The 16,008-nt window shown below is 35.3% G+C and overlaps 1 protein-coding gene across 1 annotated transcript in view; it reads right to left on the bottom strand.

Moving 5' to 3' along the window:
• Positions 1–16,008, bottom strand: part of MAP3K20 (mitogen-activated protein kinase kinase kinase 20) — a 148,339-nt gene that overhangs the window by 66,434 nt on the left and 65,897 nt on the right. Inside the window, exons 3-7 of the mRNA XM_084254934.1 lie at positions 12,976–13,077; positions 8,320–8,385; positions 5,233–5,261; positions 4,978–5,115; positions 150–236 (exon numbers count right to left, since the gene is read on the bottom strand). Of these exons, the coding sequence (XP_084111060.1) occupies positions 150–236; positions 4,978–5,115; positions 5,233–5,261; positions 8,320–8,385; positions 12,976–13,077 (422 nt within the window). The remainder of the gene's footprint in view (positions 1–149; positions 237–4,977; positions 5,116–5,232; positions 5,262–8,319; positions 8,386–12,975; positions 13,078–16,008) is intronic.

Below are 16,008 nucleotides of genomic sequence, written 5' to 3'. Positions count from 1 at the left end.
CATCACTTTGACCCTTTGTGTTAGCTCCTACTGCTAATCTTTCCATAAGCGTGAACTTACTTTCAATTTGAAGAAGATGAAAAAGTCTTTTGCAAAACCCCAATACTGTTTTCTGATCTATGTACCTGAATGGAGAATCGGAGTCTTACCTCGTTTTTTTCCACTACAAGCCAAGCTACTTGTAATCCTTCCAAACCTTTAAAGGGGACCTCCCTTGTTAGCATCTCCCAGAGAACCTGGAACAAAAGAAAATGGAATTTTTATTCTTGTACTTTATATTTTTGGTATATTACTGAAACTTTATCTAACATTTAGCTGTATCCAATTACCAGACACAACCATCCCCATCATAGAAGCTTGGGTAAAACCTATAAATTCACACACATAACTTCCTCCATATATTTTATCTATATACATACAGAGAGAATGGAGAAAAAAATATATATATATTAGGAAAAAAACCTGGTTTAGGAATTATAACATCTAGAGCTAGACTAAAATCTTGTGAAGCCAATGAAACTATCTTTAACTATCTCATAAGCTATTAGATATCTCATGTATTCCCACAAATTAGATTTTATATTTTGTCAGCCAAAACTCTTTGCATGTCCAATCTCTGATAAAAAATGGTATAAAAACTGAGAATTTGATAATATTTTCAAAGATTCAATAACTGTTTCATCTAAAAGAGAAATCAAGCCAGAAATCCAATTCACTGGTTAAACCATAATGGTAGGTACTTGTAAAACTGTAACATTTAGATTTTGTTCTGGCGAACTCTCTCTCAAAATGAGTCAGCGTAAGGGATTCATTCTCATTTACCTATGACATAATTTATTATATTATATTCTAAAATGTAATCAACACTTTATGTACATAGAGACAGAATGCATGTGTGAGAGAAGGTTTATGTGTGTCCATCTCTCTGCAATTCTTGAGACAGCATGATCAATAAATCTGAACTGGAATGCCCAAAGATAGTAAATTGATTCTGGTAAGGCTGAAAACAGCCAATGGTTTTGGTTTCTCTTTAAACACAGAATAACGGAGAGCTGTGCACAAGGTTGCTTTCTCTATTTATGCAAACGGTCATCAAAAGTTAGAATCTACTATATTTTCATAAAGTGCAGAAACAATTCTAATTTTATCAATAGTAATCATAATAATAACCACCACTTCCAGTACTGAGTACTCATTATGCTCTGGGTACTCTGTTAAACCCTTTACTTATATTATAATGATGAATATCATTCCCAATGGAGAGATAGTATCCTCATTTTGTAGATGAGGAAACCAAGGCTTCAGTAACTTAAATAAAGTTGTGCCCGAAGACACTCCGTTATGAAGTGGCAGAGCTAGAATGTGAACTTGCTGTCTCACCTGAAGGTCAACCCATGTGGTTAAGGCCACGTAACTTTAGGAAAGGGAGAGCGCAGTATGAGAGAGAATGTGCCAGGCTGTGTGTTAGGTATGGAGCCATGGCAGAAGCAAGACTTAGCGGTTTTGATTTGGTGTTTTCTTCTTCTAAAAACAAAATCACCTCTTCTAAATAAGAATGTGCATTGAGCACATAGAGTTTATTCGCCAAATCCTATAAACTCTCTATCCTGTATTTCCTCAGTCAGTACTCAGTCTTCGTTGGGCCATAACATGTTAAATGAATTCCGGCTAACACAAAGATAATTAGCAGGAAAATCAGGGAAATTGGCAGATGCTGCTCAAGCAGGAGAAAAAAAAGTCACTGAAGCCTCTTTGGGCTTTTAATCAAGTGTGTAAGGTACTTCTTTAGAAGAGCTACTGAATAATTCTATTTGAGTCACAGAAGTGATTAGGAAAAGGTAAGGAGCACCCCAGAAGAGGAGGATTCTAACAAACACTGCAGGTAAGGGAAGGTGAGAACAAGACTAGGTAGGCCATCACCCCCACATCCTGAGTCTGCACAGTGGAGGGGGGTGCAGTGGCGAGAGGGCTGAGCAGGAAATGAAGCCCCTCAATTTGTTGTAATTACCACTCCCCTGGTGCTGGGGCTGGGAAGGGGGAAGGATGGAAGAGCAAGTAAATTAATGGATTTGGCATTCCAAGGAGAATGGGAGAAGTGAATCAGTCGCAAGTAAATCAAAAGCCCCAGACCCCAAAACCGTCAGATGAGCAGGCTTGCGCCCCCTCCCTTCTGAGTTTGGCCTGAATGCACTAACAGTTGCATATTTGCAAACACACAGACTGACAAGGTAAAATGCAAAACCAAGGGCTAGGGGAATAACACCAGAAAAAGATTTATGTCATGTCATTCTTTATTCCAAAATAACCAGTTGGAAAGTGTCCAAAATCTAGTTAAGATCCAAGTTATATTTCTCTAAGTGTTCTAAGTCTGGAAAAATAAGGCAGTTGCATTTCATTCCCTCTCTGTATCTCTAAAGAGCGTTTCTAACCGAGGGGGCCACATGATGGATGTAAAACCATTGTGATGGCGTCATTAACTGCTGGGTTCTGAAGCCCAAATGAGGTCTTTAGTTTCATTCCAGTGTCAGCACATCTCATGATTTCCTCTTATATATTCACCAGATTCAGAAATGCATCAAAAATTAGGTGGTATGGGATAGAACAACAGTTGTTTTTTTTTTTTTACACTAAACAAAACGACTTGGCATGAAAAGTTAACTTTGTTGAGGAAGTCACTCGGAGGTCTAAAAATATATTAAACTATGCCTGAAAATATCAGTTGCAGGGATTCGGGCCAATTATTGTGATCTTTCACCTTGAAAATATTTTCCAACTCTTTTTATATTGCGACGTCCTCACGTTTAAACTGTGTCCTCACGTTTAAACTGTGCTCAAAAGGAAAATTTCTATTTTCAGTTGACAGAAGAGAAACTTGGATAGGGCTGGGCACTTTTCCTGCCTTTTCTTTTACAAACAATGGAAAGCCATTACCTGAGCTGGAATTGTTCTGGAACAGGGCTCGCAGACAAGCGAGGCAGTGATGCTTTCCCATAAGCCAGACTGTTTTCAAAGCTCGTTTTGGCTGAGAAGCTTCTAAGAAGCTAATCCTTTCTGCATTGTCATTAGGACAGCTTTGTTTTTAAAACGTGGCTAGACAGTGTATTCTCAGAAGGTTTATTCTCTCAATGATTTGTGTTTTCCTTAAGTCTTATGTTTTTGTTTTGTTTTTCCCTGTGTGTGTGTGAATAACAGAACTAAAATTCCTTTTGGTTTGGTCCTTCAAGAAAAGTCATTATAAGTAGGTTGAAAAATCTCCTTTTTAGAAAATGGAGAAACAGTTGCCTGCCTAGCAGAGTTTACCAGCTTAGAAGCAAGCATCACAAGATCTTCTTCTGGCATTTGCAGTGCATTTATTTTAAGGCTGTCCGAAGGTGGTTAGTCTTGCTATGTGTTAAGAAGCAACACAGGTTTATCAAGTTGTAGAGGGTTAGGGACTTCGAGAATATTAGAGACTAATTTGTGCAGCAAGTATGAATAGAAAAATGAAAAAGCAAAACTATATTGTTTGTTTGAGAGTATATAGCTATTTTTTTTGGTGCTCTTATGGGTTTGTGACTGCTGGTAGGGTAGGGAGGCTTGAGTAACAGAATAGACTTTTAAGGAACTATTAGATGTTTTGTGCATCTGACAAATACATACTGTCAGTGAGACCTATCTTAGAAATGACATCAAAAAATCTAAACAACTGCATTGTTTGTCCTAGATAGGTATCACTCTCAGTTTATGAACTATAAACTTCTAAAACTAACATGGCACCTCACCTACCTTAGTAACTCTTCCCCTGCTCTACTGAGTAATATTTACTACAAATGTGGAATACTGCCTTCATCTTCTTAAAAAATTGTGATTGTTTATAAACACAAGGACTCTGAAGAGCACCCCGTGTACTTTTTCTTTTACTAATGGTATAATTTACAACAGAATGGGGTCAGAATTAAACAAGATCTGAATTCTCCTTTAGAATTGAATTAGCAGTTGTGTACTTTTTTAAATGAAATTCTGATCTGCAGCTAAAGGATAGGATTGTAGGCATTCCAAGTAAACCTCTTGTCAAGAGAGGGATCACTGAGGCATTTTTGCTTTTACTGGTTAAAAGAAGGTTCTAAGGAGAAAGCAGAACTGATATTTAAAAGCAGGTGACTGAGGGAAACAGGTTCTGCAGAAGAACATTGGTGTGGAAATACAAAACGCAACTTGAAACTTGCTGCAACTGGCTGTGAAGTTTGCTGCAGCAAGTCAAATACCTTGACAGACTGATAGGTTAAATCCCCGAAAACCAAACCAAACAAAGGTAGGGCCTGCCACCCCCACCTCCTTCCCCTATACATTGTTCCACTGTCGTGACTACGTTGCACACATTATTCTATTATTCACACACACATGATTCTATTACTCAACCTGTGCTGCTGGATGTTTACTGTTATGTAATGCCTTAGATCCTTGTGTCAGATATTATAGGACCTGAAGCAGACATGGCCAAGGCCATGAGTTAAACACTCAGTACAGTTTCTCCATACTCTCCAGAAACTCCTTAATCAGTTTAATGGTTTACACTAAAGGTTTCCTGTTAAATAACTTATTTGGCAGATCTATTGGTGCTTTTGTTCTTCACTGTAACCCATCCTAATGAAGTCCTGCTCCAAATGGTTCACGTTTCCACTGAATTACAGGGAGATGCTACAGTGGGACGAGCACCCAGGAGCGCCCACTCCACAGGCGGGCACCAGGCCCAGTGCTGCTCCTCTAGTTTGTTTTTGGGAAGTAGCATAGGTTTCTCCTCAACACTGATAAACACTCAGGTGCATAAAAGTGAGTAAATAAACACCGTAGCCTTAAGAAAATGTTCCCTCAGAGGTCACTGCTGTGGGCACTCCTTCAGAATGAGCACAGTGTCTAAAAATTCTGTTTGTTGTCTCTCTCCCATAGGTTTTTTGATTTTTGTATCCTCTTTAGCATCAAAAAGAACAATGAACTCACCACACCATAGGAATAGGTATCACAAGTTTCAGACACAGGGAGACTTTGGATTACTTCTGGAGCCATCCAAGGGAAAGTTCCAACCAAGGACATATGTGTTGTGTGGTTGTGAAATCGAGAGGCACCAAAATCACAGATCTGAAAAAAGAGAAACAATCAGTTTCCACTTACTAATAAAAGAATTATCAGTCATAAAAACCAACATCTGAAATTAACATATATATATATATATAAAGTTAAAAGAAATAGTCCTACCTTCAATACCCCATCAGCAGCTATAACAACTAAAAAAAAAAAAAGATAAATTATGACAATTGTTTGAATCATCTTATGCTGAAAAAAAATCACAAACATACACTTCTATCTTCCATATGGAAAGGTTAGTAGAGGTACTTTTGTATTAAAGATTTTGCAGAAAGGAGTTGACATTAAAACAAAAAAATAATTGCATGAGTGCTGCTAATAAAAAGTCTTTCAAGAAATTTATTTAATTCAAATGTAGTACTGCCCGATAAGAAAAAGCATAGTTTAGTAGTAAGTAGGAGAACCAATTTTCACTTGAATTCTGCCACCAAGGCACTCACTCAGTATTGAGGAAGTCATTAGCATTATTACTTCATGTATAGATATGATTTTTCCTTCCACTTGAGTAATTTTCTTGAAAGTAGAGACAGTAGCCATTCATTCACTTAGCCCCACATTATTTACTCAACAAATATTTGCTGAGCACCTACAGTGGGAAAGGCTGTGCACTGTGTTCTGGAAGAGAAGAGTAAGTCAGACTGGCATTATCTCTGCTCTCGTGGAGCTTGCAGTCTAATGGGAGAGAAAAACATCTATAATAAAGTGGGACAAATCCCATGATGAGAGAGCTTGGGATTGCCACAGAGCCAAAGAGCAGGGGTACCTAAGACTAAGGAGGTCATATGAAGTCTTCTGAGAGAAATGATGCTTATGCAAAGACCTGAAGAATAAATGGGGAGGAAAGTAGTTTTCTGGGTAGAAGAAAGAGCCTGTACTAAAGGTCAGGAGCAGAAGAAAAGGCAGGCAATTTTATAAGGCAGGGACCAGGTCAAGAAGAGCCTTTGTGAGAAATGGAGAGCCAATGAATGGTCTTAAGTGGAGGTATCAAGGGTCAAATGTGCAGAGGGGACGGCATGTTAGAGAACATGACTGACAGCAATGTCATTGTGTATACAAGTTGCTGTAGTCCAGAGAGAAGACGGTGTCTATGCAAAGGCTGTGGCAAAAGACAGGAGAGAAGTCAACAAACGTTTAGGAGACAGAATTAACTGGTTTTGAATAATTGGATGTGGAAGGAGGACTCAAGAATGAAATCAAATAAAGAGGCAATACAGCATAATGGTTTGAACAGGAGCTTTGGAATCAAGTTATAATTCCTTTAATTTCTGGCTTAGGCACGTGGCATTGTCACTCACTAAGAAAGAGAATGCAGGAATGCCTTTTTAAAGGGATAGAGAGAAGGTGAAAAGATATAGTTCTGAAGTTGAGCTCTATTTGGGAATGTTAATCTGTAGATAGGGCTTTTAAGGAAGCAGGTGATTAAGAGCACAAGAGGAGGGAGGCCAAGGATCAATCCTAAAAACACAGTAGATGATCATTAGTTATTAGCTGTTAAAATGGTCCTGATCAATGTACAGAGTAATCTCTGCATGACCTAAGGATAGGGAAATAGCCTAAAGGTAAATGTGATACTATATATAATATGCAATAAACCTTTTCAAATAAAAATATAAATACTAATACAATACTCATTATATTTACAAATACCTTTATTACTTTTTTCCAAATATATGATCAACAGGTATCATTTAAAAATAGCTAATATATAAATATGTAACACAGAACATGAAAGAGTCTTATTATTCCCTCCCCCACAAAAAACAATTGCTAAAAGTTAGGTACATATTGTTTCATGTGTATATGTTCCTGTCAAGTAACTACACAAATTATAATTTTAAAAAATGGAGGCATTCTTCATTGTTATTTAGTTTTCATAAGGACAGCATGAATTAACCCATAATTTAATCATCAGCTTCTCATGGGATATTTAGGATATACTGAGAAAGTAGATCAAAAGGAGAGAAGTCAAACAACTTTAGTTTGAAATTTTGAGCATGAATCGAATTTTACAGTCATAAGACTATGACACTTTCTACTAGAAGAATCCTGCTAGATTCACCAACTATATAAAGTGTTTAGCTCCAGGAAGCTTATGTCTAAGAAGTGCCAAACGAAAAGTGATGTTCTAGAAAAGGGAAAGGAGACTCAGTCAGTCTCCCGGCGGGTCAAGCTGGACATTGCTAAGTTGCAGTTGCCAAACATCTTCCTTTCTCCATCCCCACAAAACTCAGTCCTGGAGGATGAGGGAGGGTGATGGGTCAAGTCCCCCAGCCCTCGTCCTTCACTGTCATCACTACCCATGCTAAGGACTCCAGTATCAGCATATACCCATTTTAGCTACAGTGATGTAAAGTTTCTAAAAAATAGTCCTTCTCCTCCTTCCTTAGAAAGCATGGAAATAATAATTAAAACATGTAAATAAAGTGATTAGTATGCTTTTTTTTCAATAGCAAACTTATGTTTACTTTAGCTGGTGCTGGCCAGCTAAGTAATCTCATTCCCTTTCTCCGTTAACTTTCAAGTAATGTAATGGAAGAAGCATCTGTTACTATTCCCGCTTGACGGTAATGTCTAACCCTGCAAATCATTTAAAAATACTCTCCAAGTTATAAAACACAGGATTATAACTAAACTATATGAAGTACAGGAGGAAGAAGAAAAAGAAAGGCTTTACTTTCCAAACTCCAAAAAGTCATTTCTAAACACTATGTTAGGTAATAAGACTGATGCAAAATATATATATATATATATATATATATATATATATATACACACACAATATTCAGAAGTAACAAGAAAAAAACCTCTCAAAACTATTTAGTATAGATAACTATCTAAACTAAAAAGACTAGAAATACATGATTATACACTTTGATCCAGTAATAGCTCTTTCATAAAATGTGTCTACAGAAATAATTAGGTATGTATTGAAATGTTGCTGCAAATTATTAAGCTCAACTTTTCTTTTGTCATAAAAAATGTAAATGACCCAAATGTCTACATTCTTGCACACTGTACAGTGGAATACTATGCAGTCTCTTGAAATAACATAGAGAACGTTGATATTTATTAACAGTGGAAGGATTTTCATAGTGTCAATGGTGAGTCAAAACTACAGGTTACAAAAGATATGCAAAGTTTGATGCTCAATTCTATATACAGGTACTTTGTAATAACATTTTAAAATAAAAACATTACCATTTCTTGACTTGAGATCTCTGTGAATCACCTTGACAGGAGCCTCCATATGTAAGTAGTGCATTCCTTTTATATGAGAAAGAAAGGCCTTTTAATATTTTCAACAATAACTTATTATTAACCATTCATAATTTTGCAATGTATTCCATAGCAGAAATTAAAGTCACATGTCCTACTTTTCCACGATTGATGAAACAGACAGGATACATACATACATATATATATATATATATATATATATATATATTAGAAAATTTATATGCTTTAATCTCTTCTACATCAGAATCTGATTGTGGTTAAAGCTAGCTTCTTATGATACCTAATAAGGACACCTTAATTTTCTGGAGTCTGCACGAAAATAGCACAGTTACTACTGGAAAAAGTGCTCTAATGACTAAGGTATTTCACTAATTTCACTACCAACTGCTTTCTAAGTCAGCCGAAGTTCTGATCGAGGTTTTTAGTTTTCATTTGGATGTCTGCAGTCACCAGCTGCAGCTTATTTTCTCATTATTTATTCCAATAAGACCCTGGGAGTAAAGGAGGTAGGGATGGAAGAACTAGTGGATTCATTAGTTTTGATTGGTAAAAGATTTTGTAATCATCAGAAAAAAATTATAAAATATTTATAATTTTTGTCATATAGTTATAAAATATTTTGGTTACATTAGTTTTAGTTACAAGATATTTTATTCTTCTTACAAGGAAAGATCTTTGAGATGATTCATACTTAAATGACCTGCAAAATTTTCTCCAATATATGTAGAATATAAATCAAGTTACTTCAATAAATTGGATTTACACAATACTTTGTCTTATTATTTTGAACAAAAAAATATACTTTAAAAGATGTATCTCATAGTTACCCCGATAATAGTGTTTTATTCTTTTTCTGTAGTATTGTCTACCCCTTTAAAATATTTATTGAGTTGTATTTTCAAAATAATGGAAGAAATAGGCCACCCCCAATCCTTTTGTTAATGAACTATCCACTGAACATAATTTAATAACTAGGCTTTGGTTCTTTTGAAGTATATAGGAAATTTCAATTTTATAAAGGTTAAATTCTATTAACCTTTATAAATAATCTCTTATTTTTCCACTGATTATTACGTATTGAAGAATTATGAGAGAACAAAGAAAATAAAAAAGTGAAAACTCCTGTCATACAGATATTACCAAAAAGAGTCAAGTTAATAAAAGTATTAGTAATTTAAATGGTCTTAAAATGTAACTGGAATAAAGGAAATCTTTCTTCTATTACAGTATTCTATAGACTCCAAATTGAAAATTCAATAGCTACAACTTGGATATCTTTTAATACATTTATGAGTGAATTTCATAGTTACCTCTCTCTTTCTTTAGGAATCATATTTCTGAATAACTTTTTTAGGTAGAATTTGTTTAATTACTATTAGAAGTAGAATTAGGGAGCTTCTACATTAGGTGCAAGTAAGGATTTAAAAAATGCAAGTGTAAAAACTTTAAATATAGTTGGCAGATACTGTGGGAAAAGGTGCCATAAATTACATGTATACAATGCAGAGTTTATAGAATGTTTATAGAATATTTAGTATACATAAAGACAGTAGTAATAGTGGTCACAACAATTCTATTCAATGTGTTTTTATAGTGCTATCCATAATTCTGCCTTATTTGTGTTGCAAGCAATTATTTTTTTATAAGATCTCTTTTTTTTTAAGATTTATTTATTTATACAAGAACTGGGATACAGGCCAGAGGCGTGGGAGGGTGAGAGAATTCACCAGACACAGAGCAGGGAGCAGAACAGGCAGACAGACCGCTGAGGGGAGCAGCGGATGAGACAGGAGAGGTCTGCCACGCCATGTGGGTATCTCCCTGGCAAGCTGGGAATTGAACCCACGATGCAGAGGCTGTGGACAGCTTCACAGTGCTGTGCTCAACCCATTGTGCCACCAGGGAAGCCCACAAGCAATTATTAAAAATGGAAAATATCTTCATCCGTTTTAAGATTCAGGATTTCCTTTAAAAAAAAAAAAGGTGTCACTGGGGAGATTTAGAATCAATAACAACCATTTTAAGACTGGATCCAGATTTATCTGCTTTAATCAACAGAGTGTTTTACACACTGTTGACTGACTTGAAGAAACTTCAGATATACTTTTTGGTCTATCCTCCATTCCTCTTCCCATCCAGAGAGCAAAGAATCTTTTCTTGGTTTTGAGAAGGTACTTTTCCAAAATAGTGAAGTTAAGCATGCCTATTTCAAAATGCATGAACCAATTCTCATATGAAATTAATTATTCATTCTTTGATTTCTCAACATCTTGTTGCTTCAATGGCTTCAATCATGGTCAAATTGGAAGGTAAGTAGTTGAATTTGAAATTGAATCAACAAAAATCAAGCCTCTTTAGTTAGATTCCAAGTTCTGAGTTCTATTGGAGAGCATGGAAGTTATTTCAAAAGCATTGATTTCCTCTTCCTTTTATAGGCCATTTTATTTATTTATTTATTTATTTATTTATTTATTTTTAAAGATTTTTTTTTTATTTATGCATACAACTGGGGTGTAGGCCAGAGGTGCGGGTGGTGGTGGTGGGGTGGTTAGAGAATTCACCAGAGACAGTGTGAAGAGCAAAACTGGCGGATCTACTGAAATACATTGCTGAGGGGAGCAGTGGGCGAGACAGGAGAGGTCGGCTGTCCCATATGTGGGTTAGCTCCCTGGCCAGGGATCAAAATTATGCCGCAGTGTCTGGCTATTGCATGATAGCACTAATTTTAACCCCAGTGTCACCAGGGAGGCCCTATAGGCCATTTTAAATATTAAGTATTACTTATGATTATAAATTAGTCTCTTCTCTGCCTCAATCTTCTCACCTGAGGTCAAACACATTAGAACCTGCCTTTCAGATCAATTCACCAGCCACAGAAAGGTGAATTTATTACTGTTTACTTTTGAACAATCCTATGATCCACTCCCATTCTCTCCTTTCCTGTTCTTTCTGGTTCCTTCTCTCCTTGATATTTAGCATACAGAGTGTCAGCACTCTTGAGAAACACAGAACTAACTCAGCTGATGTGAAATCTAGGGACTTTCCTCTCTGAAAGTACTGCACGGGAGAGGGAGCAGGAGAGATGAGAGCACCGGCTGGGGACCAGAGAGGCTGAAGAAATGTGCACAGGAGGAAGCAGAATGACGGATGTCAGTTGGTTTGTTTGCTGCCTACCCACCCCAAGTACTATTAAGTAACAACATCGGTGTCATTGGTTGAGCAACCTAAAAGTAAACAACTGTTAAGGTGAAGTGCTCTAAGTCAAGGACTGCTTGTAAATGCATTTACATTTGTGTAAGTTTATTTCCACAATGCTTCAGGCAGTTCCCAGTAACAGTACATGACCCTGCTTACAAACAGGTGGTGTGGTCCCTGCTTGCATGCCAAGAAGCAACTATGATATTACATGAAAATGACTTGAAGAATGTGAAATTTTAAAGCTGATTTGAGGAGACTGATGCATGAATACGCATTAAAGTTAATTAACACAGCCAAAGACTTAAGTACACGACCTTACGCATGCAGCTTATTATTCTTATAAGGTAATGAAGTATCGTTCAGCAGCAGCATTTAGCATGAAACTTTAAAATTTTCAGTAATCCTATTTGAAGAATTTGGCAGGTGTTGATGAAACTTGAAAGAAACAAGATAATTCCTCAAGGAAAGACCATTACTTTTTGAAGTCACCTTGTGACTTCCTAGTGAAAGCAAAGTGTGAATTTTTTATTTATTGAGTCTTAAATATATTTTTATTTGCTTTAATACAAAGGAGTTATTGCCCTAGTAAAATTTAGACACATTTGCTATCCAGGGCTTGCTAGAATACACACGTAACTATCAGTATTCATTATTTAAAGTTGTTTCTAAAGCAACTTTAACAGTTATAAATAAAACTCAGAAACTTTCAGTTAGAAATATGAGGGGGAGGGGAGGTAAAAATTAGTGGAATTTAATTTGATTTAGAAAGCATTAGCCTGGGCAGGAATTTATGAGGGAAGAACTGGGTACCTTGTTTAGGGACTTTGCATATTAAAAATATTTCATTTCCAAGGGTGATTTCCAAGTTTACATTAAATATAAAATAAAATCTGAACTGCTTTTACATGGCAGGACAAATAAACCTTTTTACAATTGGTTACTGTTTTTGCCATGAACAGAATGGTTACTATTTTTTGCCATGAACAGAATGAACAGAATTAATCCTACATTAAATCACATTTTCTGGTAACCAGGTCTAAACAAACCTGTAGAGCAACAGTAAAATTATGATCTCTCTGCAGAATGTGTCAAACTGTCAATTGCAATGTCACAAAACAGGATAAAAATGGCTGCCCTGAGCCATTGATTTTCTTGAAATTTGATTTTAGGGAAATAAAGAAAGGAAAGAGAAAAAAGGAATGCAGAAGTAGAAAGGCAATGGCCTGAAAGATTATCTATAAAAGTAAGTTGCAGAGTTCTTGTTAATTTTTGCTTTGGAAAAAAAATAAAAAGAACATTTAAAGACATAGAATAATACATAGAATTAGACATAGAATAATACATTTTTTGAAAAGTCACCTTGTCAGGATGTGAAAAGGCCCCCCACCAACTCTCTAAGAACACAGGATGCATTATTACCTTTGGCTACATCAGTGGCCCAGGTCATAATGTGATCCATGTCCATCTCTTCACTTCGGTTACTGTTAATGTAATCATAGAGTGATCCCAGAGAAGCATATTCTATTTTTAAAAGGAAGATAAGCAAATAATCAAAACCAATATGCATTTCAGAAATAATACTTATATTGTCATTACAAAAAAAGTATTAAGGAATTTAACACAAGACATTAAAAGCATATAAATATTGCTTCATGTAGTGGTTCTCAAAGTTATTATTCTAGAAAGAAATGTGTCAAAAATAAGACTGCTAATTGAATGAGTAGTAAAACTTCAGTTGAGGATGAAATCAAAAGCCATTTAGATCAAACTGACAAACACTAAATGGTGATGGAAGAATGAATTTGAAACAAAGGCAGGCATGTAACTAGGTATAGCTGTCCTCTTGATTTCAATACATCCCCTCTCCCTTTGATTTTCTGTTCCTCATTTACTTGTGCTCTCTGTGCTAATATCTTTATCATTTTAATTCCTCATTGACTTTTTACTCTATTTCTTTAGTGAACTCATTGATGGCTCAAGGGATTACAAAATACATCTTAATTTAGCACCATCTGCTTCAGATTAATACTAATTTAATTACAGTAAGTCAGATTCTTTTCCCCAATAGTTTCATACCCTCCTTCATCCTTTAAATGGTTACTATAAATCACATTATATCTACATGTATTTTTTTAAGTCAACAAAGCAGTGTTGTTTAAACTATTGTTTTATACAATCTTAAATTTTCAAGGAAGAAATGACAACAAAAATATGTGTGGAGTCCTTAGTTAATGCATACAGTTATCATTTCCAGTGCCCTTTATTTCTTCCTATGGATTGTCATTTTCTCTTAGCTTGAAGGTCTTCCTTTACATGTATTTACAAATACTTACAAATATTTCTTTTACAGCAAGATTGCTATCAACAAATTCCTTCATTCTTTATCCAAAGAAGTCTTTATTTTTATTTTTAATGCAGCAATAAATTTTTAAAAATAGATGGAAAATATACATTAAAAACTACCTAATATAGATGAGACACATTAAAGAAGATCTAAATAAGTCGAAGGACATCATCCTATGTCCATGATTTGGAAGACTCAGTATTGTGAAGGTGTCAATTTCGAAAACTGATTTCTAAATTCAACACATCATAACAAATTTTTTGCAGTCTTTTTTGTATATATTGACAAAGTGATCCTAAAGCTTATTTTTGTGTGCATATACATACTTATTTTTATTTTTTTTTAAATTCAGATTACATTGGCTTACAACAATATATGTGATTCAAAGACACAGGATCACACCTCCTTAGATGCAGGTCATCACTGAGTTCATTGATCTCAGTTATGTAGAACAATTTATTTGATAAAATTCAGAAAGTTTAAGGGGGCATTTTTATCATTATTTTTCTGTTTTCTACTTTAATACTCCTCTATTTGCTATTATATATTAATTTGTATACTTTATGTTGTCCCATACGTCTCTGAGATTCTGTTCATTTTTCTTCAATGTTTTTTTCTTCTTAAGATTGAGTAATTTCTACTCACCAGGTTTTAAGTTTACTGATTTTATAGTTCGTGGGTTAGAGGCACAGGTGGCAACCTAGACTTGCAATTGGCATCCAAGGAAAGGAGAGGGCAAGGTTGTGTGACTGCGCCCTTAACCCATGGGATTAGATGCTATCTACAGGTAGATTGTGTAAGGATTGTGCTAAATTGTATGCTATAGCTGGTGGTGCAGAGAATTGCTTCATCTGGGAAAAATTACTGTACATTTGGTGATCAGGGGTGTCTGAAGCAAATCAGAATATTTAGAGTAGAGGAGAACAGGGTCTTTTTCCAGAATAAATGCACTTTGAAAACTGTGTTTAGCTGCTTTAAAAACTGATTTTGCTGATTAAAAAAAAACCCAGGAATATAGAAGATACATCATTAAATGAAATTGTTTCATGAATGTGAGGGTGCAAGAAAGATAATATTATTATATTATTTCATGTAAATGCAGGATCTTAAAGTGTAGGTAGCTATTTTTTTTAAAGCATTTAATTCTTTCATCCCTTTTAGCTCCTCACTGAAAATTAAAGACATCATATACACATATGGTTATGTTTTTCAACCCACTTCTCCCTAGAGAGTAGTTTAATGAACTTAGTGTAAAATATTTATTTTAATTCTTTTTTAAAAGCATCATTAAGAATCATGTGAAGAAAACATTTTGATTTCTAAGATGCCTTTTCTATTTGAGTTCTGGCAACAATAGCTGGCTTGGAAAATGTAAACAGACTGTCAGTATTGTTGAAACAAATATCATTACCATGAAATATTTTCATAATATACTATCACCAAGACTAAACTTAGTTTGACTTCTAACTAATAGAACAAATGAATTTGGGCAAATGTCTAGAATTTGTTATAGGATATGGTACTTGTTTCTAACTGGCAAATAAGGAAAGACCAACTCAATAGTAAAACATGCAAATTATATGTGTCTGTGCTTAAAATAAATCAAAAGCAAGTCAAAGGAAATAAGATTGGGCATTTAAAATTTAATGTTTTCTATGGTTGAGTTTAATGTGAAGGTGGGCCTGTTCAGGAATTACATAGACTTAGTAGCCTTTCTTAGAACAGTGGTAAGAAGTAATGTGAAATAGACAATAAAATTAATAGGTAGTAGCAGGCCCAGGGCACAAAGATGTAATTCACTAGGTCTCTGGCATCCTAAATCATCTTCCTCTTGAACTTAGGGACCCAGGGGGTTCCATACTTTGCGCAGGGTTCCTCTCCAAAGTGATTTGCTACACAAGAGTTACATGATCTGGTATTTAAGGACTTCTTCCTTCCTCTCCTGGGGGCAAGGGGAGAGGAGGTGGGAGAAGGGTAGATGAGGGGGGATGGGAGATAGGGAGGAAAAACAAGATAAAAGTATGGGAGCAATAATACATATTTGAGGTTTCTAAAGATCAAAGAAAAGATGATCTATTATTAAATCTTTTGACTTTGGCATTTGTGGT

This window comes from Talpa europaea (genome assembly GCF_964194135.1).
Source record: "Talpa europaea genome assembly, chromosome: 1".
Classification (NCBI taxonomy): domain Eukaryota; kingdom Metazoa; phylum Chordata; class Mammalia; order Eulipotyphla; family Talpidae; genus Talpa; species Talpa europaea.
The sequence above is the reverse complement of the archived record's forward strand: the minus strand, read 5'-3'. Positions and strand labels throughout refer to the sequence as shown.